Source organism: Ochotona princeps, chromosome 11 (genome assembly GCF_030435755.1).
Source record: "Ochotona princeps isolate mOchPri1 chromosome 11, mOchPri1.hap1, whole genome shotgun sequence".
Lineage (NCBI taxonomy): Eukaryota > Metazoa > Chordata > Mammalia > Lagomorpha > Ochotonidae > Ochotona > Ochotona princeps.
This window is the reverse complement of record NC_080842.1, coordinates 44,028,058-44,054,536: the sequence shown is the minus strand read 5'-3', so window position 1 is coordinate 44,054,536 and position 26,479 is coordinate 44,028,058. Positions and strand designations below refer to the sequence as shown.

Below are 26,479 nucleotides of genomic sequence, written 5' to 3'. Positions count from 1 at the left end.
TAAATGCTTCCATGCATCTTGCTATTTATCCATTAAATTCACATTTTAAATTGGTTAGATTTTTGTTTTACCCTGATGCATATTGATATAGTAAACTCTTCTGGTGGTATTCATATTAGAAAAAATGCTTTTTACTGCCAAAAAGCACTGATTTAAAAATTTCTAGAAATTATAAACACTACAGGCTTTCAAAATTTTAATTTTAGAACAACACTGGCACCTACTGGTAAGAAGCCTAATTACACAGAAATTTAAATTGGAAAAGTTTGGTGGGTTTTTTTGGTTTTTGTTTTTTGTTTTAATTTATTCATTAATTACATTGTATTATGTGACACAGTTTCATAGGTACTGGGATTCTCCCCACCCCTCCCCAAACCCTCCCACCATGGTGGATTCCTCCACCTTGTTGCATAACCAGGGCTCAAGTTCAGTTGGGATTCCCTCATTGCAAGCATATACCAAACATAGAGTCCAGCATCTTATTGTCCAGTCAAGTTCAATGGCTTCTTAGGAAGACCCTTTCTGGTTTGAAGGCAGAGCCCGCAGAGTATCATCTCGATCAAACATACCATCAGCAAAAATTTACATCATTATGGAATTAATTGACATAGTATTGAGTAACCAATATGTTAAAAATAAATGCGAGTTCTTAACCACATTCTGTGACCACCTCATTGACATTTCAATTTTAGTTTATACACAACATATAATATAACATACATAACATAACGTGTTTTATATAACATCATATCATCTTAAATTAAGGTAAACATGTGGTATTTAACCTTTTGGGATTGGCTCATTTCCCTTAACATTATGGTTTCCAATTGGGCCCATTTGGCCACCAAAAGTGCCTTGAAAAGTTTGTTTTTTAAAAAATACACCTAAATATTCCAATCAAAATTCCAACAGTATTCTTCTCAGAAATAGAAAAGAAGATACGAAAGTTCATCTGGAAACACAAGATAGTACAAATAGCCAAGACTATCCTGAAGAATAAGTCAAGCTGGAGGAATTACAATTCCAGACCTCAATACATACTACAGGGCAGTGGTCATCAAAACAGTATAGTACTGGTACAGAAACAGAGAAGATCAAAGAAACAAATGAGAAACAACAGAAGGGAGCCCACACATGTACAGTCAACTAATCTTTAACAGGAAAACTGAAAACAGTCCAGGGAAAAAAGCCAGTCTCTTCAACAAATGCTATTGGGACAATTGGATAGAGGCTTGCAGAATTAAGAAGCAAGACCTGCACTTGTCACATTATACAAAAATCAGCTCTAAATGGATCAGGGATATAAATTTATACCCAGAAACCATCAAACTATTAAAGGAAAACATAGGAAGCACTCTCCAAGTGGCCACAATGGCCAGAGCAGAGCTGATCGAGGAGCCTGGAGTTTCTCCTGGTCTCCCACATGGGTGCAGGGTCCCAAGACTTTGGGCCATCCTCTGCTGCTTAGAGGAAGATAACATAGAAGATGAATATAATATATCTGCTGAATATAGGAGTGTAGGAATGGGGAAAGACTTCTTGGAAATGACGTCAAAAGCATAGGCAGTCAAAGACAAAATAAACAAACGGGACTACATCAAACTAAAAAGCTTCTGTACAGCAAATGAAGCGATTAGCAAAGTGAAGAGGTAACTAACAGAATGGGAGAAAATCTTTGCACACTACACAACTCATAGGGGACTAATATCTAGGATTTACGAAGAGCTTCAAAAACCCAGCAACAGTAAATAAAACCAACCCTGTGAAGAAATGGGTGAAGGAAATGAACAGACTTTTAGATATAAGAAAAGATGCTCAGACTCCCTAGCCGTTAGGGAGATACAAATGAAAACCACATTTAGGTTACACCTAACTCCAATGAGACCAGCCTACATTCAGAACTTTACTATCAACACCTGCCTCTGTGGATGTGGGGAGAGAGGTACCCTCTTTCACTGCTGGTGGGAGTGGAGGCTAGTACAACCACTATGGAAATCAGTATGGAGAGTGCTTAGAGAATTGCAAATAAATCTGCCATGTAGCCCAGCTATCCCACTCCCAGGAATATATCCAAAGGAAATAAAAACTGCATATGAGAAGTATATCTGTAATCCTATATTTACAGCAGCCAATCTACAATAGCAAACACATGGAAACAATCCAGATGCCTATCTAAAGAGGAGTGGTTAAGGAAACTGGTACATCTACTCCATGGAATATTATTCAGCCATTAAAAAGAATGAAATCATACCATTTACAACTAGATGGTCCCAACTAGAGACCATTATGCTCGATGAAATAAGCCAACATCAAAATGACAAATACCATATGTTCTCTCTGATATAAGGCAGCCTTCATGCAAAATTATAGGATCAATAACCCTTTCCATACTTTTTTGCTGCAGCCCATGTATTTTGACGGTTTTCACTTTCATTTCTTCCAAATAGTTGCTTTTCTCTTGTTGAATTCATTGCTGGCTCATGGATTGCACAGTGGTATCATTTTATCCAAGAGGCTTTTGTGTTTTCTTCACCCATTCGTTGGTTATTTAGTGGCACGTTTTTCAACTTGCATGTTGCTGTAAAATTTTTGTTTTAAGTTCATACCTGTTGTTGACTTTGTTTCCTGGCTTCTCATTTAAGGGAATGTATACTGACGGCGTAAATCGAGACTATCATATTCAGATGTGAAGATACAAAGCAGAATGTATCCCTACTTCCAGATCAAAGAGGGACTCCCAGTGAAACCACTGGACGTATCTAGACAATGCGATGCGGGACCATCTGACATTGCCTGCACCCTATGGAATTGTACCATAAAAAAAATAATAAAAACCACAATGTATTATTTAAAAATGCACCTAAACAGCACAATTTTAGACTGGCAACTGATGCTGAAGGACTATGGCATTACAATAATGTGGAGGAAAACAGTGTGGCAGGGGAAAATGAGAACTAAGGCAGGGCAGTGTGTGGTGGGACTCCCTATACCTATAAAACTGTAACATGGAAAATAATAATAATAAAACAAAACAAAAGGGCCCAGCACGGTAGCAGGGTGGCTAAAATCCTCGCCTTGCAACTGCCAGGACCTCATATGGACCTAGGTTTGTATCCCGGCTGCTCCACTTCCCATCCAGCTCCCTGCCTGTTGCCTGGGAAAGCAGCAGAGGATGATCCAAAGTCTTGGCACCCTGCACCCATGTGGGAGAGCCAGTAGAAGCTTCAAGCTCCTGGATCAGCTCAGCTCTGGCTGTCACAATCACTTGGCGAATGAGCCCTCTAGAGGAAGATCTTCCTCCATGTCTCTCCTTGTCTTTATTAACCTGCCTTTCCAATAATAAATAAATCTTTCAAAAACCTGCATACAAAATCATGAAGTAATCTCTTTGTATACAATGCTACATTAGAAAAGAGGTGAGAAGGCAAAGTAGTCATTGAACACTTTGGAAAGACAAGAAGGTTCGGGTTATTATTATTTGAAAGGCAGAGAAGAGTCACAAACAAAACATCAATCTCCCATCCTGATTCTCTCCTCAAATACACACAACAGCCAGCATGGGCCAGGCCAAAGCCAGCCATGCAGAACTCGATGTGGGTCCTCTACATGGGTGTCAAGAACCCATCGGCCGGGCCCGGCGGCGTGGCCTAGTGGCTAAAGTCCTCGCCTTGAATGCCCCGGGATCCCATATGGGCGCCGGTTCTAATCCCGGCAGCTCCACTTCCCAGCCAGCTCCCTGCCTGTGGCCTGGGAATGAGGTCGAGGACGGCCCAATGCATTGGGACCCTGCACCCGCGTGGGAGACACGGAAGAGGTTCCAGGTTCTCGGCTTCGGATCAGCTCGCAGCGGCCGTTGCAGCTCACTTGGGGAGTGAATCATCGGACGGAAGATCTTCCTCTCTGTCTCTCCTCTCTGTATATCTGACTTTGTAATAAAATAAATAAATCTTAAAAAAAAAAAAAACAAAAGAACCCATCACCTGCTGCCTCTCAAGGTGTCCTTACAGTAAGCTGGAGCCAGAAACAAACAGAAAGCTGGGACTTTAACCAGGCACTCCTATGTTGGATGCAGGTGTCCCATGTGGCAGCTTAACCACTGCCAATGTCTATTCCCAAGAATTAGTTTCTACCCCCTCCCTGCCCTGACTTAACCCGGCTCTCTTGGATGAATATGTGAAGGATCTTCAAATCCCAGTTTTAGTACCTCTCCTCCCTCTCTGTGCTCATGCTAATCTTGTCCTTGTCCTGATGTGCTAAGATACCTTTCTGCACAACCAATCACATCCTAGAATCAGCTTGAGATATGGCTGGTTTATGGATTGCTTAAAGGAGAGCTTTAGCATCTGCATGTACCCAGGTCAACTCTCTCGCTGAACTGCCCCAAAGTCACATGTCCCAACTTAAAAAAAAATCTAAATCTAAATCTAAATCTAAATCCACTCATGAACATCTGCATGTACTCCAGGTACCTAAACCAGAACACTCATCACTAGCCTAGCCTACCAGAGCTCTTTAATCATGGAAAGCAAACTGGCTACATCCTCCTTACCACAAATCTTTCAATCAAACATCAGCCATGTCAGCATCAGCAAGATTTACGGAGCGCCAGGCCCAAGAGCAACAAATCAGCATGCTTGCCTGCTTCTCTAACCCAGATTAGCCCCGAAGCACTCACCTGCTCCCGTGTGCTGTGCCTGCTGGGGCTGATGTTTTTACTGGGCCAGCCCCAAGTCAGGTGTATATCCATCACTCAATCCTCTATTGGTCAAATCTGTCTGATAGGAACATCAATAAACCACTTCATAGTGTCTTACAGGTTCTTATATCAGGTAAGAAAGTGCATACATAAAAGAATAAAACACAGATGGAAGGGAGAATAAATAGGGAGAAGAGGAAAGGCAGCATTTGTCTCAGAAAGAAATCGCATTACATATACTACACAGCACACCACTCCTTAGGCCATCTATACAATGAAGAAATTCTTGATGGCTGTTCTTGAACAAAGAGGTAAAATTCAGAAGAAAAATATCAGATTGCAAAGACACACTGTGTAGTTCAGTGGGTATGTTCTAGGGTAGCGTGGAATCAATTATGACACTGACACCCTGATCATGGTCCAGATAAATAAATGTTAGAATAACAAGCCATGTTTAGTCATGTTGTGGCTGTCCAGGATTTACAGAGCACTGGGCCTGGGTCAGCTAATCAGCACCCTTGCCTGGGTCTCTAACCCAAATCAGCCCCAAAGCACCCACCTGCCCTTGGAGGCTGCGCTGAGACTGATATGGCTAGGGGCCAGACAATAGTATCCGGTGTTGAGAGTTATTTTGAACCACACCTAGGTTCAGGCATAGAGTAGTAGGGCTGATTAGCAATGTCTTTCACAGCCACACACTTACCAGATAGCTCCCCATTTTTTTCTAGAACCATCCCTCCATGACCTCTTTCTTGCTTCTCCAGTACATGCTTCACAAACTTCAATGGGAGTAGAGGGCTGGCATGATGCCTCAACTGGCTAATGCTCCGTAATTGGCACCAAGATGCCATACGGGCACCAGCTCATGTACCAGTTGCACCACTTCCCATCCAGCATCCTCCTTAAAGCCTGAGTAAGCAGTGGAGGATGGTCCAAAACCTTGGGATCCTGCACCCATATGAGAGACACAGAGAAATCAACCGGCTTAAGATTGGCTCAGCTCTGTCCATTGTAGTCATCTGGGGAGTGAACCCACAGATGGAAGATCTTTCTCTGTCTCTCATCGCTCTACATCTGCCTTTCCAACAAAAATAAATAAATCTTTTAAAAAGTCTTCATCATATGTATGAATCACTGTGGAGTCTCGCGGACGTGAGCTTCTGACACCATCGGGCTGGGATACTGTATTTTCACAAGTCCCAGGGATTACTCACACTGTTCCACGCTAGTTTCAGGTCTCCTTTTCTTACATTATTACAATTTGCCCTGGAATTGCCCATCCATTTACTACCTTATTTCTTTTTTAAGATTTATTTATTTTTATTGGAAAGGCAGATATTTTGAAAGACAGAAAGATCTTCCATCCACTGGTATACTCCCCAACTGGCTGCAAAGGCCCGAGCAGAGGCAATCCGAAGCAAGGAGGTAGAAGCTGCTTTCAGGTCTCCCACATGGGTGCAGGGTCCCAAGGCTTTGGGCTTCTCAACTGCTTTCCCAGGCCACAGGCAGGGAGCTGGATGGGAAGTGAAACAGCCAGCACATGAACCAACGCCCATATGGGATCCCAGCACATGCAAGGGGAGGATTTAGCCACTAGGCCATCGCACCAGGCCCACTACCTTCTCTTTTACTTACTGCTGGGCAAGTAGAGGCAAGACAGGGTCACTGGTGTCAGACTGTAATAATCAGAGAATTTAAACATAAATGACTCTACAACATTTTGTTCTTTTTTAGCATTCAATATTAGTCACTTCAATCTACGTGTTAGTGTATAGTCATAAAGTTTGACTCATCGGACTTTCATCAGGAAGATGTTTCTCCCAACTGCTTTTCCTGAGTTGTAGAGCAAAACAATGTTTATGTCCTTAAGTGACCATGAAGCGCTACAAGGTCTTGAACTCCCTACAAAGTAATCAAATGAATCATATTTGAAATAGTTGCATAATCATGTTCGCTTTATTGCATTCTAATTTTTTTAATTGCATCCAAAAATGAAGTACATGATAGCTCCCTGTCAGTCTGAATGCAAATGGCATCAAAGTGAGATATACTTGCTTTTGCCAAGATGATTACATACAAGGAACATATATACTTTTGGAAAAACTGTGAGGTTCTGATACTGACAAGTTCGTCACTTTATATCTTTGCCATATTCACTACGAAAAATTCCACAGTAATACCTTTCTTTCATTCTGGTACCCCCACAAAGAGTATGTAGACTTTGTGCTGTGCAACAAAACATGTGTTCCTTTTGGGAAAAATTCCCAGCTGAGTGTCTCCTTTCCAACCACAGTAGCCCTTAATCACATGATTAATGACAAACTCTCAATCCTGTGTGGAGTCAGTAGGTCCACTTTCTATTTCAGCTCTCTCAAGAGATGAAAATTCTGTTTCAATAAGAGGTTTCAGAAAGCTCTCCACTTTCGTCAACCTTTGCTTCAGTTTCCGCTGCATAGATTCATACTCAGCCAGGATCCGAGCAAACCTTGTCTGCATAAGATCTACCGAGCCCTCCATTTGAGCGACTTTTTCTTCGAGATCTTTGGGATCACTACCAGCATTGGCAATATTCAGATCGAGCAGACCATCTTTCATTAGAATTTGCTTCCCTTTCTCTTCCAGCATAGTTTTGGCATCTGGGTACTCGGTTAGAGCCTCCATGAGGTCATCTTTTGAGAGGCAAAACAGGTCTGAGTAGCCGATGCTTTTAATATTGGCTGTTCTTCGATTGCCAGCCTTGCTGCCTTTAATGTTAAGAATGCTGATCTCACCAAAGTAGCTGCCATCACTCAGCACCACAAACTGAGTGATTCCATCATCTGCCACCACAGCGAGTTTGCCTTCTTTGATGATGTACATTTCTCGTCCAATATCCCCTTTCTTGCAAATATAATCTCCAGGGCTGTAGACTTGGGGTTGTAATTTCAAGACCAACTCCACCAATAGACCAGCTTCACAGTCAGCAAAAATACGCACCTTTTTTAACGTGTCGAGGTGAACATTGATGGCGATTTCTGCTCTTAGTTTATCAGGTAGATACTTCAAGACTTCTTTCTCATCAACGGTTTTTTTGTTGGTCCATAGGTAGTCAAACCACTTAATTACTCTCTTTTCCATGTCTTTGCTTACATTTCGGAAATGCATGTATTGCTTGACAGCATCAACTTTTGCTTGAAATTCTGCCCTAGCTGCATTCATGTTGGAAATCATAGACCCTATATTACCAACGATGGTAGCAAAAATTAACACTCCAATTAAGAAATCAACCACCACAAAGACATACTCAGAATCCAGAACAGGGGGCGGTGTCTCCCCAATGGTAGTCAAAGTTAGTGTAGACCAGTAAAGACTGTAGACATACTTTCTAGCCAAACGACCAAATTCAGGATCATTAACATCAGGGTAGACCCATGCATCATTTCCAAATCCAATAGCTTTTGAAATAGAGTAGTACACACATGCATTCCAGTGAATAATGATGACAATATACATGACAAGGTTAGAGATCCTGAAGATGTTTGGGTAATTGGTCCTTGTTTCTGTTCTCTGGAAGAACTCAAACATACGAGAGATCCTTAAGAGCCGATTTAGTCTGATTTCTGGATAGTTCCACCCCAACTTAAAATACAGCAGATCGGTTGGTATCATTGACACAGCATCAAGTTTAAATTGCAAATTTGATTTGTATTTTTCTATGAGTTTGCGTTCTTCCTGCACCAATAGTCCTTGTTCTAGGTAGCCTAAAACAAAAGGAAAGAATCAATCTAATATTGTCTCTCTATAATGTCACTGTGAATTTTTCTAAAGTAATTCACAATTAAATTTATTGAGTTCAAACCAAGAACCATTTTCAATAAGTATGCCTTTAGCAGTGTGATAAGACATGAGTAACAATCAACATACGACTCTGAAAAACATTCTGTTGTAGAACTAAAAAGTAGAACTTTTTAAGTGCAAAACCAAAAGATTGTATACAAATATATTTATATTTTAATTGTGCATGTTTCTACAAATCTGTCTACATCCAGCATCACCAGAGAGGTAAAGCAATTCCTCTGATGAATTATGTTCATGTGACACTGTAATACAACCCTATAAAACCTTACCCCATCTGTATGTGTGTGTCTGGGTGTGTATGTATGCTTTATCCTAATTTTCTGGCACAGAGATCTTAAAATCCTCACAATTTCCCAAGAATTATGTGCTGATGTTGGACATTTGACCCCACTTCCTAACACACAGCTCCTAACCCCTCACAACTTCCTAGGTTGTAAGAGTGTCTTTTGTTCCAGTGATGCCACTCTTGTTGAACACCTGGATGGAGGCTAATGTTAGGAAGACTAAGCCATGCTTAGACACGTGGAAACTTCAGTCAGTCCTTACCTGCATCCCATATCCTCCAGGAAGGAACACAGGGCTGGATATTAAATCAATATTTGACAATGCAGTTCCAGCAAGATGCCCTAGTAGCTAAATCCTCAACCTCAAATGCACTGGAACCCCAGGTGAGTACCAGTTTGTGTCCCAGCTGCCCCACTTCCCATCCAGCTCCCTGCTTGTGTTCTGGGAGAGCAGTTGAGGATGGCCTAAAACCTGTGGCCCCTGCACCCTCGTGGAGACCTAGAGAAACTCCTGGCTCCTAGCTTTAGATCATCTCAGGCTTTTGTGGCTACTTGTGGAGTGAACCAGCAGATGGAAGATCTTTCTGTCTCTCCTCTTTGTAAATCTGCCTTCCCAATAGAAATAAATAAGTCTTTCTTTAAAAACAAAAGATTTTGCAACACCTACAAGTTAAGCCATCCGTAAAAATCCCTGATCTATGGGACCAGGAGAGCCTCTAGGTTGAAGAACACACCCATATGCCAGGTGCTACGTACCTTAAATACACAGGAACATATGCTCCTGTTCTTTTTTTCTTAAGATTTATTTATTTTTATTGCAAAGTCAGACATATAGAGAGGAGGAAAAACAGAGAGAAAGATCTTCTGTCCAATGATTCACTCCCCATGTGACCACAACGGCCAGTGTTGAGCCAATCCGAAGCCAGGAGCCAGGAGCCAGGAGCTTCTTCCAGGTTTCCCAGGCAGGTGCAGGATCCCAAGGCTTTAGGCTGTCCTCCACTGCTTTCCCAGGCCAGAAGCAGGGAGCTGGATAGGAAGCAGGGCCACTGGGATTAGAACCGGCGCCCACACAGGATCCCAGGGCACTCAAGGCAAGGACTTTAGCCGCTAGGCCATGCTGCCAGGCCCAAGCTCCTGTTCCTGTGACCCTTTTGGACTTTGTTCTGTGTATCTCCTCCTCTGGGTCTTCCTCTATATCCTATAATAACCAAGAAATATGTGTTTACCTGAGTGCTGTGAGCCATGCTAGCAAATTATGTAACCTGAGACAGAGATTATGGGACTACTGATTTATACGCAAACAGACATGAGCACATTTGATAGTCTGGGGCTTATGTTTGGCATCTGATGTGAAGAATGGCCTTGGGAGAATGAATTCTTAACCTTCAGAGTCTGGATTAACTCGGGTTAGTGTCGGAACTGAGTTAAATTGTAGGATACAGAACTGATGCTACAGAATTGCTTGATGTGTAGCACTTAACCCTCCACCACATTTCTGTGGCAGGGAATCTATTGTGACCTTATACATCTTGGTTGCATCAGCCTAATAACTCACACCGCTCATTCAGAAAATCAACCCTACCCTCAGTTTGTGGGTACCTGCCCTGCTGTTTCTCTTACCCGTGCCTTCCCCTTTTCATTTAAGTATAACTGCCTCTGAGGCTGCATTTTCACCGCTAACTCTTGACCTCAGTCTTTTTGTTACCTGGGAAATTCCTTTCTACACTGTCACAATGGGTCTCAAGTTTTGGACTTAAGTGTTTTAATGCTCAGATATATGATGTTAGGGGAAGTATGTGTTCCCCCTCCTCCTAGGCTTGCTAGCTACCAGAGCTGAACATTAGATGTTGCAGGTGGATCATTTCTCCAGGGAACAATGTTTACAAAAAGTTTCGATTTTATACAATGATTCTCCAAAGTTTCTCTACTCTTAGGGGGTTGGCAGGAGGAGTCCAAGATGACTGAGTAGAGAAAAGACATGCTGCTATTGATCATGGGAAAATACCAGACAAATGAGAGGATCTGTGCTCCTGGAAGATGGCTGGAGAGAAGTTTCCAGCAAAAACCTACAGTAAGAAGAGAGACCACAGAGAAGCCAGGACTGTGCAGACAAGCAGTAGCTTGTGAGCCACCACCAGCGACCCCAGCATCCAAAGGCTGGCAGGAAGGATGTCTTCCCAGAGCGGGGTGGGAGGATTATGCAGCTGTGCTTCACTGGTGCTCCTACCTCAGGGAGAGACTTGTGGGCCCCACTGACTGACCGCAGGTGGATGATTTCATGGCGGCAGGGCAGAGCAGGGGCAGAGAAATCTGTGGTCCCTGCTGACTTTGAGTCTGGCAGACAAGTTGGCAGGGGATAGGGCAGAGTTCCCACTTAACTCTGAGAATGGGGGGGCACATGTCCTTTCTCCTCTAACCCCTATAAAGTGCCTAGCTCGGGGATGGAGCTAATCAGTTTGGATGGAGAGATTCTCAAGGCAGAGAGCAGATCTGCTATAGCCTGGGACTGTGGTAACCCTGGGACTGTGTTGTAGACTGGGACTCCGTGCTTACACTAAAGAGTGCATAGGTTCTTTGTGTAGTTCATGTGCCCGCGTGGAAGGGATAGGTATGTAGGCAAAGAGAGGTTCACCTTGGCACAGAGGAGGGCAGAGACAGTAACTATGCAGCCACGTAATCACCTCTGCCCTACAGACTATAGAGCTACCATCCTATCTGGGGAGTTACCCTGGACTGTTGTCCCACCCACAAACCCTGGCCAGAGCTCTGGGTCCACCAGGATATATATCTGATATTCCCTGAAGGTACAGGCATCCTACTGTGTCTAGGGGCACATTCCCAAGAAAAAGACTTCACATGGTTCTCTAGCATACCAGTTATAGAAATAAAAGAAATATGAACAAGCAGAACAATACGACATCCCAAAGGATTGATTGTTAAATTACTCAAAAACACTGAGAAGCAGTTATATGAATGAAGAAACTCTATGAACGGCACTGATGAGAAATTTTGTTGGAAAATAGAGATGTTAAACAACAATCAAACCAAAGTATTAGACATGCAGAATTCAATATATCAAATAAAAAATACAGTGGAAACCCTGAACAACAGACTGGGTGAGGACGAGGAATATCTGAGTTGGAAGAGAAGGCTTTTGAACTATCACAGTTGCACACAAGAAGAAGAAAGAAGAAGAGGAAGAGAAGTACAGCAGTAGTAGTGGTGAAGGAGGAAAAAAATGAAAACAGTGTTTGGGTTCTAGGAGATATCATCAGGCAACAACAAAAAACCATAGGCTTCTTTGGCACTCCTGAAGGAAAAGCAGAATGACTTAGAAAATGTATTCATAAAATAATAGCAGAAAATTTTCTAAATCGGGAAAAAGATACCGATATTCAAATACAAGAAGCACACAGAATTCCAAATAGACACTATCACAGATCTTCACCATGAAATATTCTGTTCAAACTATCAAAAGTAACACTCTAAGAAAAGATGCTAAAATGGCAATAAAAAATAAAAGATCACCTTTAGAGTACATCTAGTTAGATTGACAGCAGATTTCTAATCGGAAACCCTCCAGGCAAGGAGACAACAGAGAGCTACAGCCCTAGTCCTTAAAGGAAAGAGCTGGAAACCCCAACTAACGTGTTCTGCAAAGCTCCCATTTATAAATGAAGGTGAGATAAAGACCTTCAAAACAAAAATTGAAACAATTTGTCATACTTAATGATGTAATACACACAGAAACAGCCAATAACCAGCATAAGGAGAAACAGGAAGGCAGAAAATTTCCTAATGATAGCACCAAGGATATCCAAACTAACAATAGGAATATTTATGGGAAGATGGTACAACTAAGTCATGACTCACCAATAATAACTGAATGAAAAGCAATAAATTATCCAGTTAAGATACAGATTAACTAAATCAATTTAAAAAGCAACACCCATCTACATGCTACCTACAAGAAACACATCTCACTAACAAAGACACACACAGACTTAAAATGAAAGAATGTAAATAGAAATTTTCAATGAGCCTTATTATTCCAACATTTGACAAAATTGATTTTAAGATAAAAACTGACAAAAATGACAAAGAAGGTTATTACATAATGATTGATGGCTCAATTCACCAGGAAGATGCAATCCAGTAAACGTTCACATACCCAATGCTACATTACCCAGTTATTTAAAATAAATGTTGGTGCCAGAGCTGTGGCATAATAGATTAAGCCTCTGCCTGTGGCGTTCTGTAAAATGGAAAGTCTCATCAACAAATGGTGCTGGGGAAATTAGATCTACATATGTAGAACCATGAAACAAGATCCATGTCTTGTACCTTATGTGAAAATTAACTCACTGTGTTAACTCTAAAGCTACAACCTGATACCAATAAATTACTAGAAGAAAGCATGAGGCAAGCTCCGTAAGACACTAGCAAAGCCAAAGATTTCTTATAAAGGACCCTAGAAGCACAGGCAACTACAGCAAAAACAGACAAATGGGATTACATCAAGCTCAGAAGCTTCTGCAGAGTAAAAACACTGAACAAAATGAAGGACACAGAATAGGAGAAAATACTTACAAACCATACAACTGATAAAAGATTAATACTCAGGATTAATAAAGAACTCAACTAGTTCAACAACGAAATAAGCAACTCAGTTAAAAAGTGAACAAAGGACTTGAACAGACAATTTGCAAACTCCTGTTGAACTGTAGTTTTTCTGTTTTTACCTACTGAATGTTATGGTCAGAGGTGCATTAAGCCTGTGATTACAGAATAGATTGAAATTACATTTTTGTAAAAATTAACGAAGCAAAAACAGAGAGGAAATAAAGAGGAGAATAAAGAGAGAAAGAATTTAGGTTATTTTGTCAAAATTTTACCTATGTAATACATGAAATCTGTTCTCATAATAACATTAAAAATCATTTAAAACTTATCAATAATCTTGTATGATAATATGCTGAAATAATATCTTGGAAACACTAGATTAAATAAAATGCTTTTTTTAAAGCAAAGAACAAAGTTTCTACTTTGTGTGTATTAGTTTAGTTGCCCCATGTGCAACACTGTAAAAACAATGAGCTTATACCTACTTAACAAAAACACCTCAAATAGGATGCTATCAAATGCTTCTCCCTGGTTCATGATGCGCTGTCAGGAACCACAAAATCGACTGAAGGATGTTTTCTTGCACAATTTCTAACGTGGCTCTGCTGGGTACAATGACACTTTTCCCCAGGCTTCTTTAAGGTATCTCCCTAATAGGCAGCAATTCTCCTTTCCCCACAGCGCTGGCAGAATATTCTCGCACTTTCTATTCCTGTCACCCAGCATGAGTCTAGCAATCAGGAAAAAGAGAGGCAAACCAACCACACTCACCAGGTTGCTTAGTAACATGCTTCTGAATGAGTGTGGTGTGGCCCGGCCGGTGAGTGGGTTTCTGTGCATTTATTGTGAAAATAGCTTAGCTTTGGGAATTTCTAATTGTATGATGCAGATAAAAGCATGAAATTTTAAGATAGCAAAACTGAACACATTTACCTGTCCTCGTTCGTACAAACATGTCGACAAGATAGACTATATCTGATAAGTAGTCACAAACGAGCCAATATTCTAGGTAATCAGATTGAAGTTCATCAAAACATGCTCTGTAAAAGAGAAAGTTGAATGCATAAAAAGCAAGTGGAGCTAATTTAACTAGAAGTCTTCTTGATATAACATTGATCAGACGAGAAGTATAACACACTAAGGCCAGGGATTAACCATCAGAATTCATTTAATCAATCTTGGTTTTCCCAGATGTTTTCCTGAGTAGTTGGATTTTATTTTCAAATACTTCCGAATTCCAACATTCTTTCCCGTTATACTAGCTGGCTTCGTAAAAACATGAACTAAAAATAACCAGCCATAAACTCAAACCAGAATATGTTGGGTGGAATACATTTTTAACCACCAGGTTCATATTGACTAGCTCTACCCAGCACAGGAAATTGCACTGGGTGTTGACAACTGAGAGGTTTACCATCTAGAAGACACCAATCCTTGATTTTTTTTTCCCCCTAACATTATTAACATTGCGCTTCTTGAAGGCCAAATAAAACACAAAGTTTCTGCCAACATTCTAATTACATGAGCAATAAAAACCTTTAATGTCTTTCCCCACACTCCTCTTCATCCCAATACAGAGAACTCCTGGTCGAAGGAAAGCATACTGGGAATGTTAGCTTTTCTTTATCATCTGTGGTAGAGAAATGAGGTGTGTTTTGAAAAACTACAGTTCAAAATGTTTAGCAGCTTGGAAACTAGAAGCTGGGGGATAGCCACAATACAGATACCTTGCAATAATCATAGTCCAGTTGTACATCACAGGTAAGGTGATGCAAAACAGCCAGTTGTAATACGTGTTTCCCGAGGGATCAATAATCATGACTTCTTTCTTTACCCTAGCAACGATTGGAGATAACAGAGAAGGTTACCAAGAAACAAAAGTATTTCTTTGACCATGTCATCTATGATGATGCCTGTTACCAACAATTAATGATATAGAAGTCAACTGCAGAAGCTCACCCTGTAGCGGGGAGATCAGCTTGGCAGAAGTGCATGAATCATAAGACATTGGTCAGCTAAGGCGGGCAGAGAGTAAACTGACCAGTCTTACATTAAACTGTGTGTTGAACTCTTATGTAGGTGCTGGGTTTTCTGCAATACAGCAGTCACTTCTGTGTCGCAGCCACAGAGAGGGACTAGCGGCTTAGATCATGGGAAACTATAGCAATTCCACAGACCCTTTAAAAGGTAATGGGCTGTAGGAGAGCAACAATTTTGTCATCTCCCTTCAGGTACAAAGTGGCCAGGTACTACACTGAGGGAGAACTTGTGGATTCTTTCCCATCTGTAGCTCTCAATATTAAGCATGCCTTTTATAGTGAGCCTTCTTTACTTTGGAGAACTTCTCATGAAATTTGTATTACTCAAAAAAAAAAAAAAACCTGGATCAGAGACATAAACCATATAGAAAAGGTGGGGTATGCTAATCAGCTAAAGGAGTCATCAAATTTTATTTCAGCTGTTAAAAATTAGTACTAAAGATTCCAGGAATTTGATTTTCCTTGGAATCTATTTCCCAGGGGTAATTTTTTCCTTCATCAATGCTTAGGGAGGAAAGTCAGCCATACCAGTGAAAATATTGATGTTAGGAAAATTAGAACAAAATTTCAGTTGACACATTTAGTAAGAACTCATTTAAATGTTTATTTTTTACATTTGTTTGCTTTCATTATTTGAGAGGCACAGGAAATAATTGAGTGCTCCTATCTGCCAGCACTTTCCAAATGCCCACAGTGTCCAAGCACGGACCAGCCCAACTCAGCAGCTGGGAACTTAATCCGTGTCTCTCACGGATGGCAGGAACGCAGTTTCTTGAGCTGTCATTTTAGCTTCAGGGTCTGCCTTAGCAGAAAGCTGGGATCAGAAGGAAAGCCAGGACTCCAAGTTCAGGGACTCCCATGTGAAACATGGATACCTTAACCAGTTTATTAACCTACACGCTAAACATTGGCCACTAAATATCTATTTTCAAATGTTTAGAAATATTTAGTCTCTACAAGTCTTCATTATAATAAAGCTTCTGCATACTTTATAAGACGCTATGCTTGCAACTAAAACTCATCACCAACTTATTTCTAATTGGAATGTCAGTAAAAACACTTAACTCTTCTTTCTTATCTTTGTTTTTCTCCTCTTTGGTTTTCTTCTCTTTTTCCTTTTTCTTCTTATTCTTCTTTTCTGAATCCTTTTTGTTTGCATTTTTATCATCTGATTTGCTGGAAGAGTATTTAATATTAAAATATGGTAAGATGAAAATAGCACAAGTAGAAAAACAAGAGATAATTCATGCCAACGTCTAACTTACGTTTTCTTTCCTTTCTTCTTTTTCTTCTTCTCTTTTTGTTCTCTAGAGAGGAAACAATATCTGTCACATTAGCACATGCCACTCTGACTTTCATTCTTATTTACTTTCCTCTCCACCGAGCAAGAATTCTCAGCTTTGCATTCGAAGACATGCCCCAGTACTTAGAACTCAGTAATATCATCTCCTAGTGGCAATTTCTGCCCAAACTGTACAACTAATCAGTTAGCAAAACAAAGCACTCCCCAAAACAAAACAAAACAAAACAAAAAACAAATAAAAACACCTGGGTTAATAGATGCGGGAAACTGAGAAAACTGGAGTGATATAAAAGCATAAGCCCATGGAGGGAAACTAAGTCAACAAGAGCCCCAGACAGTATGATTCTGAAATGGCAATGTATAAAAAATAGTCACTTAGGTTTAAATTTCTTGATCTCATTTAAGTTTATCTTTGAATAAAAGCATCAAGAATGTCAAGAAAGTACCATCAATCTTTTTTTCAGGAAACAGTACTGACTAAGGAAAATTTTTATGAATAGTCAAAAAGCTCAAGATATTGTAATTAGAATCCCAGTCTCCATACTAGAATCGTTCAGTACATTCGAGACCACCTTTTCCCAATCACAGCTTCTTCTTGGGAGGAGACTGCATGATGAAAGACTTTTTTCTACAGAAATCTTTTTCTACTCCTTACAAAGAATGGAGTTTACAGTTAGCCAGACCTACAGTCACAATACCTTGCCTTGGCCAGCTAAAAAGTCTGAAGAAAAATTTACGATTCAAGAATGAATGATCAAACATCTCACTGCCACTAGGTTAGTCAAGAGAGGGCTGCTAAAGAGAGACATTGGCAGGTCTGAACCCAGACCTCTAAAGTTTGAGAAGAGAAAGGATGCTAAAGGGGCAGAAGTTTGGAGTGCAAATGGAATTAGTGCATGAGAATGACCCCACAGAATTGAGCATCCATTGTTGAGAAGTGGGAGGTAAGACTGGCAGGCAGGCGGGGCTTGGCATTGCACTCCTGGAGGAGGTCTTTCACACACACACAGTGGTGTTTCCACATGAAGAAAGCAGATCTGAGCAATGCCCTCTGTGGATGGGCTGTGGTACCGAATCTCTCACCTCTCGCTGGCCTTGGCTTAAGGAAACTACCCCACTTTGTAAGACCCGCCCTTATCCAACTATGCACGAGCACAAAGGCCCAGACCTGCGAGCTTGTTGAGGGGGAAACTCTGAAACCTGTACTTACTATAAGCTCTGAAGCCTGACATGGTACATCAATTCCATTCCCCACCCAATCCTGCATCCAACTCCTTTCCAGAAATTGTCCCTGGAGCATTCCCAATAACCTCTGCACACAAGCCACCATCTTGGGGAACCTGAATTAAAACACATCGGGTCAGACCACTCACTCCAAAAATTCTAACTCCTTTAACTGCATTCTTCATCTATTTAAAAAAAAAATCACGGGATATCATTGCTACTGAGTTTCAAAAAAAATGAGCATACTTCAAACCATTCATGTAAAATAGAATCAAAATATCAGCTTATCTTGGAATAAAAATTTTTGAAAATCATTTATAAAATTTATAATATGTGATTTCCATGAACGTTTTGAAAATCACTGCTATTTTGTTCCATAACAGATTTGGGTATATATTCCAACATTTTCACTGGTCTTTTTTTTTTTTTTTAATAAAGCTTCAGCTTTCTGTTCTATATATACTTACTGATCCTTATTGCTGCTGTTGTTAACGTTGAAAAGTGCCATGGTGCCAGGCAAGTACTGCTTCCTGGGAATGAGAAACAACGCATGACATCTCAATAGTCACCATCTGTGGAGCATAGTAAGTACCTTTATAGAACAGATTCTTTTCCAGTCTCTATATATTAGTAAGAACTGCTTAAATAGTTTTTGAAAATGCAGATTCCCCCATGAATCACAAGCAGCCGAATACCAGTGCCTTAAATCTGTGTGATTAGTAAATGCCCATTGGGCAGTGTTCACACTTAGCATCCACCTGGGCCTAGAGAGAACAATATTGGGTGTATTAACTCCACCCCTCCACCCCAAGAGACTTAAGACTATTAGGGAGAATAAGAAGATAAGAAAAGATAAATGAAAACAGTAGGAAAGCTGCAGGAAGTCAGTGAGAGGAGGAGGAAAAACAGGTGACGGAGTGAGACGGAAGCAAATAAATAATGAGTATGCCCTGTAGGATGAGAGCCGGTGACCCACACCAGTGCCACACTCCTCTACACCTCCAGAGCTCCATGTCTTCTTCATTTCCCACTGAAAATCGTTAGCTTTTCTCTTCCAGCGATTCATTCCAGTGTTCTATTTCCTGGAAGTAGGATCATGTGGGATAAAGTACTTTAAGAGGATGAGAGCTGATGCTTCTTTTGGGATCCTAATTGCCTCAGGACCCTGAAAGAAAGGTCAGACAAAAGCAGGGAAAATAGAGAACGGGGGCCTAAGAGTTGTTATAGGACAGACTCGAGTCTGCAGGGAGAAGGCTGGGTAGGGAATGTGGATAGTAAGGTAACACCTGAGGTTCTGCAAAGTGCAGCCTGTGGAAGGAGAGGCCCTCACATCTAAATAATAGTTTAAAAGCAGATTATTGGGGCTGGATCGCACCACTCACCTCTGTGAGGGTCCTTCCTTCCCGTGTGAATTGGTTCTAAAAGTACCCCTTTCGTGGGGACTTTCATTTTCCGACTCTTCAGATATAGAGGCACTGTCATCGTCATCAGAAAAGGAGCTATGGTCCAATAGGAGGCAGACAGGAATCAGAACAATGCTTCCTACCATTGTGGAGGGGTAGCCTTGTTCACTACAGGTGTCATTGCCTCATCTCTCCTCCCTCTCCAACTAACCCACTTGCTATATTTAACTGCAGGGAGTTGGGAACTACACAGAATGCACAAAATTACATACAGCACAAGCACATTTCAGCAAAATACATTATCTAATCAACTATGTTTTCAGATTGTCACATTTTTATTGATGGATGTTAATATGCTATTAACAGAGGTATGACATTTGAGTTTTTCAGTTGTATGACAGAGGAAGTTTACAAATTTACTTTCTAATGTTTCCTTCCACTAAAAAGAAATTCAATCACTTTTGCATATATTCTATCTAGAGGGTAACCAGTTTAAATTACATTTTTATATCATATCATTAGCATTCTGAATCTTACGTACTTTTCCACATTTATCTGTCACAATGTCATCCCTTTACATTTGAAATGTTAAATGAGTAATGGCTTTGACAGCAAGTCAATAGTATTTGGAAAAGATGCCTAGGAGGTACCTCTAAAGCAATAACAGTAATATCTATATCCATTATTATTAGGCTATTCCATATATATAAATTCACCCAAGCTTACTACAGAGTTCAAAATCATACATTATAAATGGAAATGAGGCATAGTTAATTAAACAACTTCAGATCACATTGCAAACACAGAGATTTACCTGCATGCTCCATTTTCCATCCTCCTTATTTCCTTTTCAATATCTGGAACAATCACATTGGGAATGTTTACAAAGGAGTGCCCTGTCTTGATAATACTTGTCTTCATGGTTAGTTTAGTGCCTGAGGAGAAAGAAGTCTTAATAGTAGAAAGATTATTCTTATATATTTACATTTATCATCAAAAGTTTCACTCTACCATTCTTTTCAAGCTGTAGTAGCACTCAATTCCAATTACTCTTTAGCAAAGTATAGACATGATCTATTGCCTTAATTTCCATTGACCCAGTCTTCATCCACTTTCCAGCAGCTTCCAGCCCATGCCATGCTGGCATAACTGCTGTCCATGGCACTGCCTTCTCCACCTACTCTGGCTTCTCTCAGTTGGTTATTTCTACCCATGCTCTCACAAAAGACGTCTCTTCAAATCCAATTACCTATCCTGAGAGTACCAGTAACCAGTAGAATGCTGTATGCTGCAGCACCTGTGGCAGAGTAGTCCTGGCTGCACAGTGCAGAATGTTCGTTCCTCCTCTCGAACGCTGCCTCCCTAAGCACCTGGGCAGCGAGAGGCTCCTCCACCCTTGCTTAAAACCAGCACCAGGGAAAAATCCTTGAAGAAACTCCTTTAGAAATCCTGGAAAAGGGGCCAGCATTGTGGTATTGCAAGTAAAGCCACCACATGCAGAGCCAACATTTCATATGGGCACCCTGACACATATGGGATCCACTTCTGATCCAGCTCCCTGCTATGGCCTGGAAAAAGCCATTACTTGGGCCCCTGTCACTGGGTAGTAGACCTGAAAGAAACTTCTGGCTTCAGCCTGGAATCATCAGACTGATGGAAGAGTCTCTCTCTCTCTAACACTAAATTTTAAATAAGCAATTAAGTCTTAAAAAAAAAAAAAGAAAGAAAGAAAACCTAGAGGAGACTTTCTGAGGTGGTCAGGCTTGGGCCAGTGAGCATAGATACAATAGGAGCAGTCACTGTGTGCAGTTAAATGCAAATGAGCAGAATCCAAAGGTTCTGTGCCTAGAACCCTGTACACACCAAACATGTTCAAATGCGGGCTGCTATTTAAAGGCATCTACTAAAACAAACCAGCTGTTTACAGTCAGCCTCCAACGCTAGGAGTTATAACATACTAATAGCATCACCTCTTCACTGCCCAGTAAAGATCTGGGGTCCAACCCCAGCTCTTCAGCAAATTGCTATGAAACCTTGGCAGAGATCTTGGTGCATCTGATTTCTCTTGGGTAGAGTGCAGATGAAAGCACCTGTTCTGCCTATTATGGTGAGTCTTTATGGGTAGCAGATGAAAACTATCTATAGAGGTATGTAAATGCAAGTTGATACTATTATAGATAATCTCAGAGATCAAGAAGAAACAACCATCAACCTTCTTACAAAGTTAAAAACATGAAGACAATGTTCTTTCTGGAAACCCTTTCCTCCAAATGATCTCTTTGAGAAATCAAAACTATCAAGGAAAATAACTATTATCCTTGTAGGGTCATAAGCCGCCTACAATTCCCATGAAAAACTGCAGCAGAGCAGATCCAACGTGCTGCAATGTATGCCTTGACAAGCACGGGTACCTGTCAAGCTCCATTCGGTTATTACCAACATATGAGCAAAACCCAACACTTTCTCAGCTACAAGAATTTTATCATTATTATTATTATCATGATGCACAAAAAATATATAAAGTATCCAAAGCAGAGTTGAAATCTTAATCAAAAACCAATTATTAAAAACCATTAAGTAAGTATTTTTTCAGCACTCTTTTTTTAAATTCCTGAAAATACAAGCATCATAAGGACAAGAATTCTGTTTTGTTCACTACCGTAACTCTTGTATCTAGAACTGGGAATATGTGTCAATACATGCTGGTTCAATAAACATGAGGGATTGCTTATAATAAAATTATATTAGTTAGCTATGACCTTAGATCATCATAAGATCCTTCATCATCATCAAGAAACATTTGCTTTAAAATTAATGTCAGACTTATCAAGAATGAGAATAAAGAACACACAGTAGTAGTTACAGAGCTTCATGGTTTACCCATCTCATTTCTCTCCCTCTTTAATGGATCAGAAAGTATTCAGAATTCTCAATAATTGATCCCACAAATTAATGAATTATGGTAAAGTAGGTTTTTTTAAAAAAGAGATTTGTTTATTTTAAATTTTTATTTATTATCGGAGAGGCAAATTTCCAGAAAGGAAAGAGAGACAAAGAGAAAGATCTTCCGTCCAATGATTCACTCCCTCCCCAAGTAGCCACAACGGCTGGAGCTGAGCCAATCCAAAACCAGGAGTCAGGAGCTTCCTCCAGGTCTCCCACGCAGGTGCAGGGTCCCAAGGCTTTGGGCCATCCTTGACTGCATTCCCAGGCCACAGGCAGGGGACTTAATGAGGAGGAGAACAGCTAAGACACAAACTGGTGCCTATGTGGAATCCCAGTATGTATAAGGAGGGAATTCAGCCACTAGGCCATCAAGCTGGGCTGATAAAGTAAGTTTTTCTTTATGTTAGGGTATTTTTACCATCATACCTATTCCATAGTGAAACATCTCCAGAAATTGATACTGCTTAGGCAAGTTGAGCTTAAAGTTCCTTTTACCGTATAATCCATTGTGACTCCACCATCTATTGGCTATTTTGCCTGTATGTTAGTTTACTCCTTTGGCACCGATATGGTCTTAATGTAGCCTCCAAAACTCATATTGAAATTTATTTGCCACTGAAACCGTATTGAAAATAGCTTTGGGCCCGGCGGCGTGGCCTAGCGGCTAAAGTCCTCACCTTGAACACACCAAGATCCCATGAGTGCCGGTTCTAATCCCGGCAGCTCCACTTCCCATCCAGCTCCCTGCTTGTGGCCTGGGAAAGCAGTTGAGGATGGCCCAAGGCTTTGGGACCCTGCACCCGTGTGGGAGACCCGGAAGAGGTTCCTGGTCCCGGCATCGGATTGGCGCATACCGGCCATTGTGGCTCACTTGGGGAGTGAAACATCGGATGGAAGATCTTCCTCTCTGTCTCTCCTCCTCTCTGTATATCCGGCTTTCCAATAATAATAGTAAAATCTTTAAAAAAAAAAAAAAAGAAAGAAAATTAATAGCCTTAAAGGTTCATTAGGCCACAAGGGCTCTGCTCCAGAGGTTGGATTATTGCCATGATCCAAGAGTGACTTAGTTATTGAGAGTGGGCTCCTAATGAAAGGAATGCTATTTACTCCATCTTCCCATGAACATCTCACATGTTTCCTTGTCTGCCCGACCTGTCATGGTGTAGGACAAAGGCTCTCACCAGATGCCAGGTAAGTATTAGATCTTCTAATTACGTACACACCCTGATAATGCACACCCTACTCTTTTTGTTTGCTAGCTTGATGTAGCAATGACATAGGTAAGTAGTGTTTATTGACATTGACTGGGTGAAAGAACAAATGTAATTAAACAAACTGGCTAAGAGATATATAAATTACAAGGCCAAAATGTAAAAAGCCAATTGTAAGTCAGATATTTAATAAGAACTTTGTTGTTGTTTTGTTTTGCTTTATCTCTTTTTTTAAATGATAGGAACATTTTAAAAGCTTCGTTTAATAATCTTTACCTTCCAATATAGGATGAAATCATTAATATTTAAAAATATAATTAAGGGCCCAACACAATGGGTTAGTGGATAAATCCTCTCCTTGCAAGCGCGGGGATCCCATATGGGTGCTGGTTTGTGGTTTGTGTCCTGGCTGTTCCACTTCCATCCAGCTCCCTACCTGTGACCTAGAAAAGCAGTAGAGGATGGTCCAAAACCTTGGGAACCTGCACCCACATGGGAGATCCAGAAGAAGCTCCTGGCTCCTGGTTTTTGATCGGCTCAGCTCCAACTGTTGTGGCCACTTGGAGAATGAATCAGTGCATGGAAAAATCTTCCCCTCTGCCTCTCCTTCTCTCTGCAAACCTGTTTTTCCAATAAAAATAAATAAATCTTTTAAAAATGTACACATTATGAATAGTAATTTAAACAATTTCGGTTTTTAAAAATTCCTGTTTAGTTTACTTGTTTGAAAAACAGAGAAAGAAAGAAAGAAAAACAAAGATCTCCTATTCACTGATTCATTCCTAAATGCCCACAACACCAGGTAGGCAGGTAGAATGGAGGAGTTGGGAACCCAATCCAGGTCTCCCAGGTGGATGACAGGTACTCCACCACTTAAGCCATGACATACCACTTTCTATCGTGTGCATTAGTAGGACACTAGAATCAGGAGCAGAGCGAAGATTCAAACCCAACACTCTGACGTGGCATCCAGGTGTCCCAAACTGGTCTCTGAACCATTATGCCAAATGCTACCCTCCAGCAGTTTTAGACTCATAAAAAAATAAGACATGACACTAATTGATTATAATTTTTTTCCTAATAAAATGTACCTACCTGCCTGTCACAGAGAATTAAAAGGCATAGTGGTTTAAATTCTGGCTCTATCACACACCTCCTATTTATCTTTGAAAGGAAGTACACAGGTGCTATAAAGATGCTTACCTTAACTTATCTTATGTTTATCTTATCCGGGAACTTAAGAAGTTCCCAGTGACTTGGAGCTCTTAATCTCAGAAGTTCATTTATATAACTATTTATATTGAATTTGTTCTATTTTCAAATAATTTAAAGAGACTTCAGTACCAGTGTATTTTCAAAATTTCATAAAAAGCAGAATTGAAAGGCAAATTTATTCTGTTGCAAAAAAAATTGGATAACCATCCTATAATGTGTCTACAGAAAGATCATGAAAATGAATATTATGAAAAAACTATGCAGTAATTAAAAAATTTTTTTACATGAAGAGAAACTCGTCTTTCAATTCCATTTTTCCATGAACCTTCTGAAATGTCTTCACACATAATCTTACTCTAGGGAAAGACACATTTGCTAAAGGCACTGCGTTTGACTTCTAGCAACAGAATTAAAATTTTCAGAAATCAAATCACATTTATTTATCATGATATTTGGTTTAGCAGAATAATGCTAGGTTTTTATTTACTATTATTTTTTAACTGAAATTACATCCTAGTGGAATATTCACTCATCTGCCAGAAACACAGATAAGTCAAAAAACACTCATCAACATATCTAAAAAGCACGTAACATGGGAAACAAAGCAAAACTGAATGATTAATCAAAATAGAGGAGAAAGCATAACTGAACATGTAACTCTAATGGACCTGGGTTCTTACCTTTGGTTGCTAATGTGACAATCTGTGTCTTCTAGAAGCACTTCTCAGTGGTCTATCCGAAACAACCAGGCATATGCTGCAAATCTTGACATGGTCAAAATCCAGGTCCCAATTTTTTAAATAGTCAGCAGGATGATTTTTCCCTTTCCTTCAATGTGCACAAATGACTGGTTTTCTTAGTCTATTCCCAGGGAAAGCAGCAATTCCGTGGCAATTCCATGGCATTGACAGAGAAGGATTTTCATGACAGTATGGGATTTGCGGATTTGTACGAGGATGAAAATAACAGCAACCAAAGCATCATTATCCTGTGTAGGTACCTAGACTTATTAATATGCATGAGAGTTAGAGATTAATAAAAGGCGGGGGGGGGGGGTTTCTCTAAGTTATACCTCTTAAGAAAACTGAAAGCAAACCTGCTAATTATATCCAGGGTTGTAATCAGAAAACACTGCTTATGCTTTCACAAAGCATGACTAAATTTTCAAAACCTATCAAAAAATATAGGCAGCATGCACTTTATTATTCACTGATCTTTCAATTGTCTATCTTATGGGAAATGACATATTTTAACCATATTTGATCAAAAATAAAATAGGATGAAGTTTTTCATTTAACTCATTCTTCAGATGTGCAGAAGCCATTACAATATGCTGGTTAGTGTCTAGATGGTACTCTAAAAAGCAAAAGTTAGCGTCCCTAAGAACTTCTTTTATACAACAGTTGACCATCTACGTACTCACAAAAATATTGTTTATGGTTGAATTATCAGAATGGCATGAAATAGCTGCTATCTCTTTTCATCAAAATTGCTTTTCACAAAATCTATCAAATCTCAAAATGGGTGACTCTTTCTCTGGTATTTGCAGTATTGTTATCAACAACACAGGTAACAGTTATTGCCTGGATTAAATGTAAGCTCTCAAAAGATCAGATATTACAAGAAAATTAGAGGAGTACTGAGTATCTTAAGAAATCTGGCTCTTGGGTTCCAAAACTTTAAATAAAATCTTCTGTT

General features: G+C 40.2%; 1 protein-coding gene across 3 annotated transcripts; it reads right to left on the bottom strand.

Annotated features, from left to right (window-relative positions):
• Positions 1–6,529: 6,529 nt before the first annotated feature.
• Positions 6,530–25,634, bottom strand: CNGA1 (cyclic nucleotide gated channel subunit alpha 1). Of its 3 annotated transcripts, XM_004579118.4 has the most exons (9): positions 25,462–25,634; positions 20,224–20,344; positions 19,389–19,505; positions 18,474–18,536; positions 16,745–16,786; positions 16,545–16,655; positions 15,168–15,275; positions 14,374–14,480; positions 6,530–8,436 (listed from the first exon to the last, which is right to left on the bottom strand). In XM_004579118.4, exons 2-9 carry the CDS (start codon positions 20,328–20,330, stop codon positions 7,022–7,024), a joined length of 2,070 nt encoding a protein of 689 aa, XP_004579175.2. In that variant the 5' UTR covers positions 20,331–20,344; positions 25,462–25,634; the 3' UTR covers positions 6,530–7,021. The 3 variants fall into 3 exon arrangements, with proteins under 3 accessions (XP_004579175.2, XP_058526120.1, XP_058526119.1); XM_058670137.1 differs by lacking the exon at positions 15,168–15,275; XM_058670136.1 differs by lacking the exon at positions 25,462–25,634 and having other exon boundaries at positions 19,389–19,637; positions 20,224–20,346.
• Positions 25,635–26,479: the final 845 nt, after the last annotated feature.

Bases quoted from the DNA above. Each gene is read 5' to 3' on its own strand.
- CNGA1 (XM_004579118.4), bottom strand. From the start codon at position 20,330: ATGAAGACAAGTATTATCAAGACAGGGCACTCCTTTGTAAACATTCCC. The intron at 19,506-20,223 runs GTAAATCTCTGT...ATTGGACCATAG, and splicing joins ATGGAAAATGGAGCATGCAG to CTCCTTTTCTGATGACGATG. The intron at 18,537-19,388 runs GTGAGTGGTGCG...TCTCATTCCCAG, and splicing joins AAGGAAGGACCCTCACAGAG to GAAGCAGTACTTGCCTGGCA.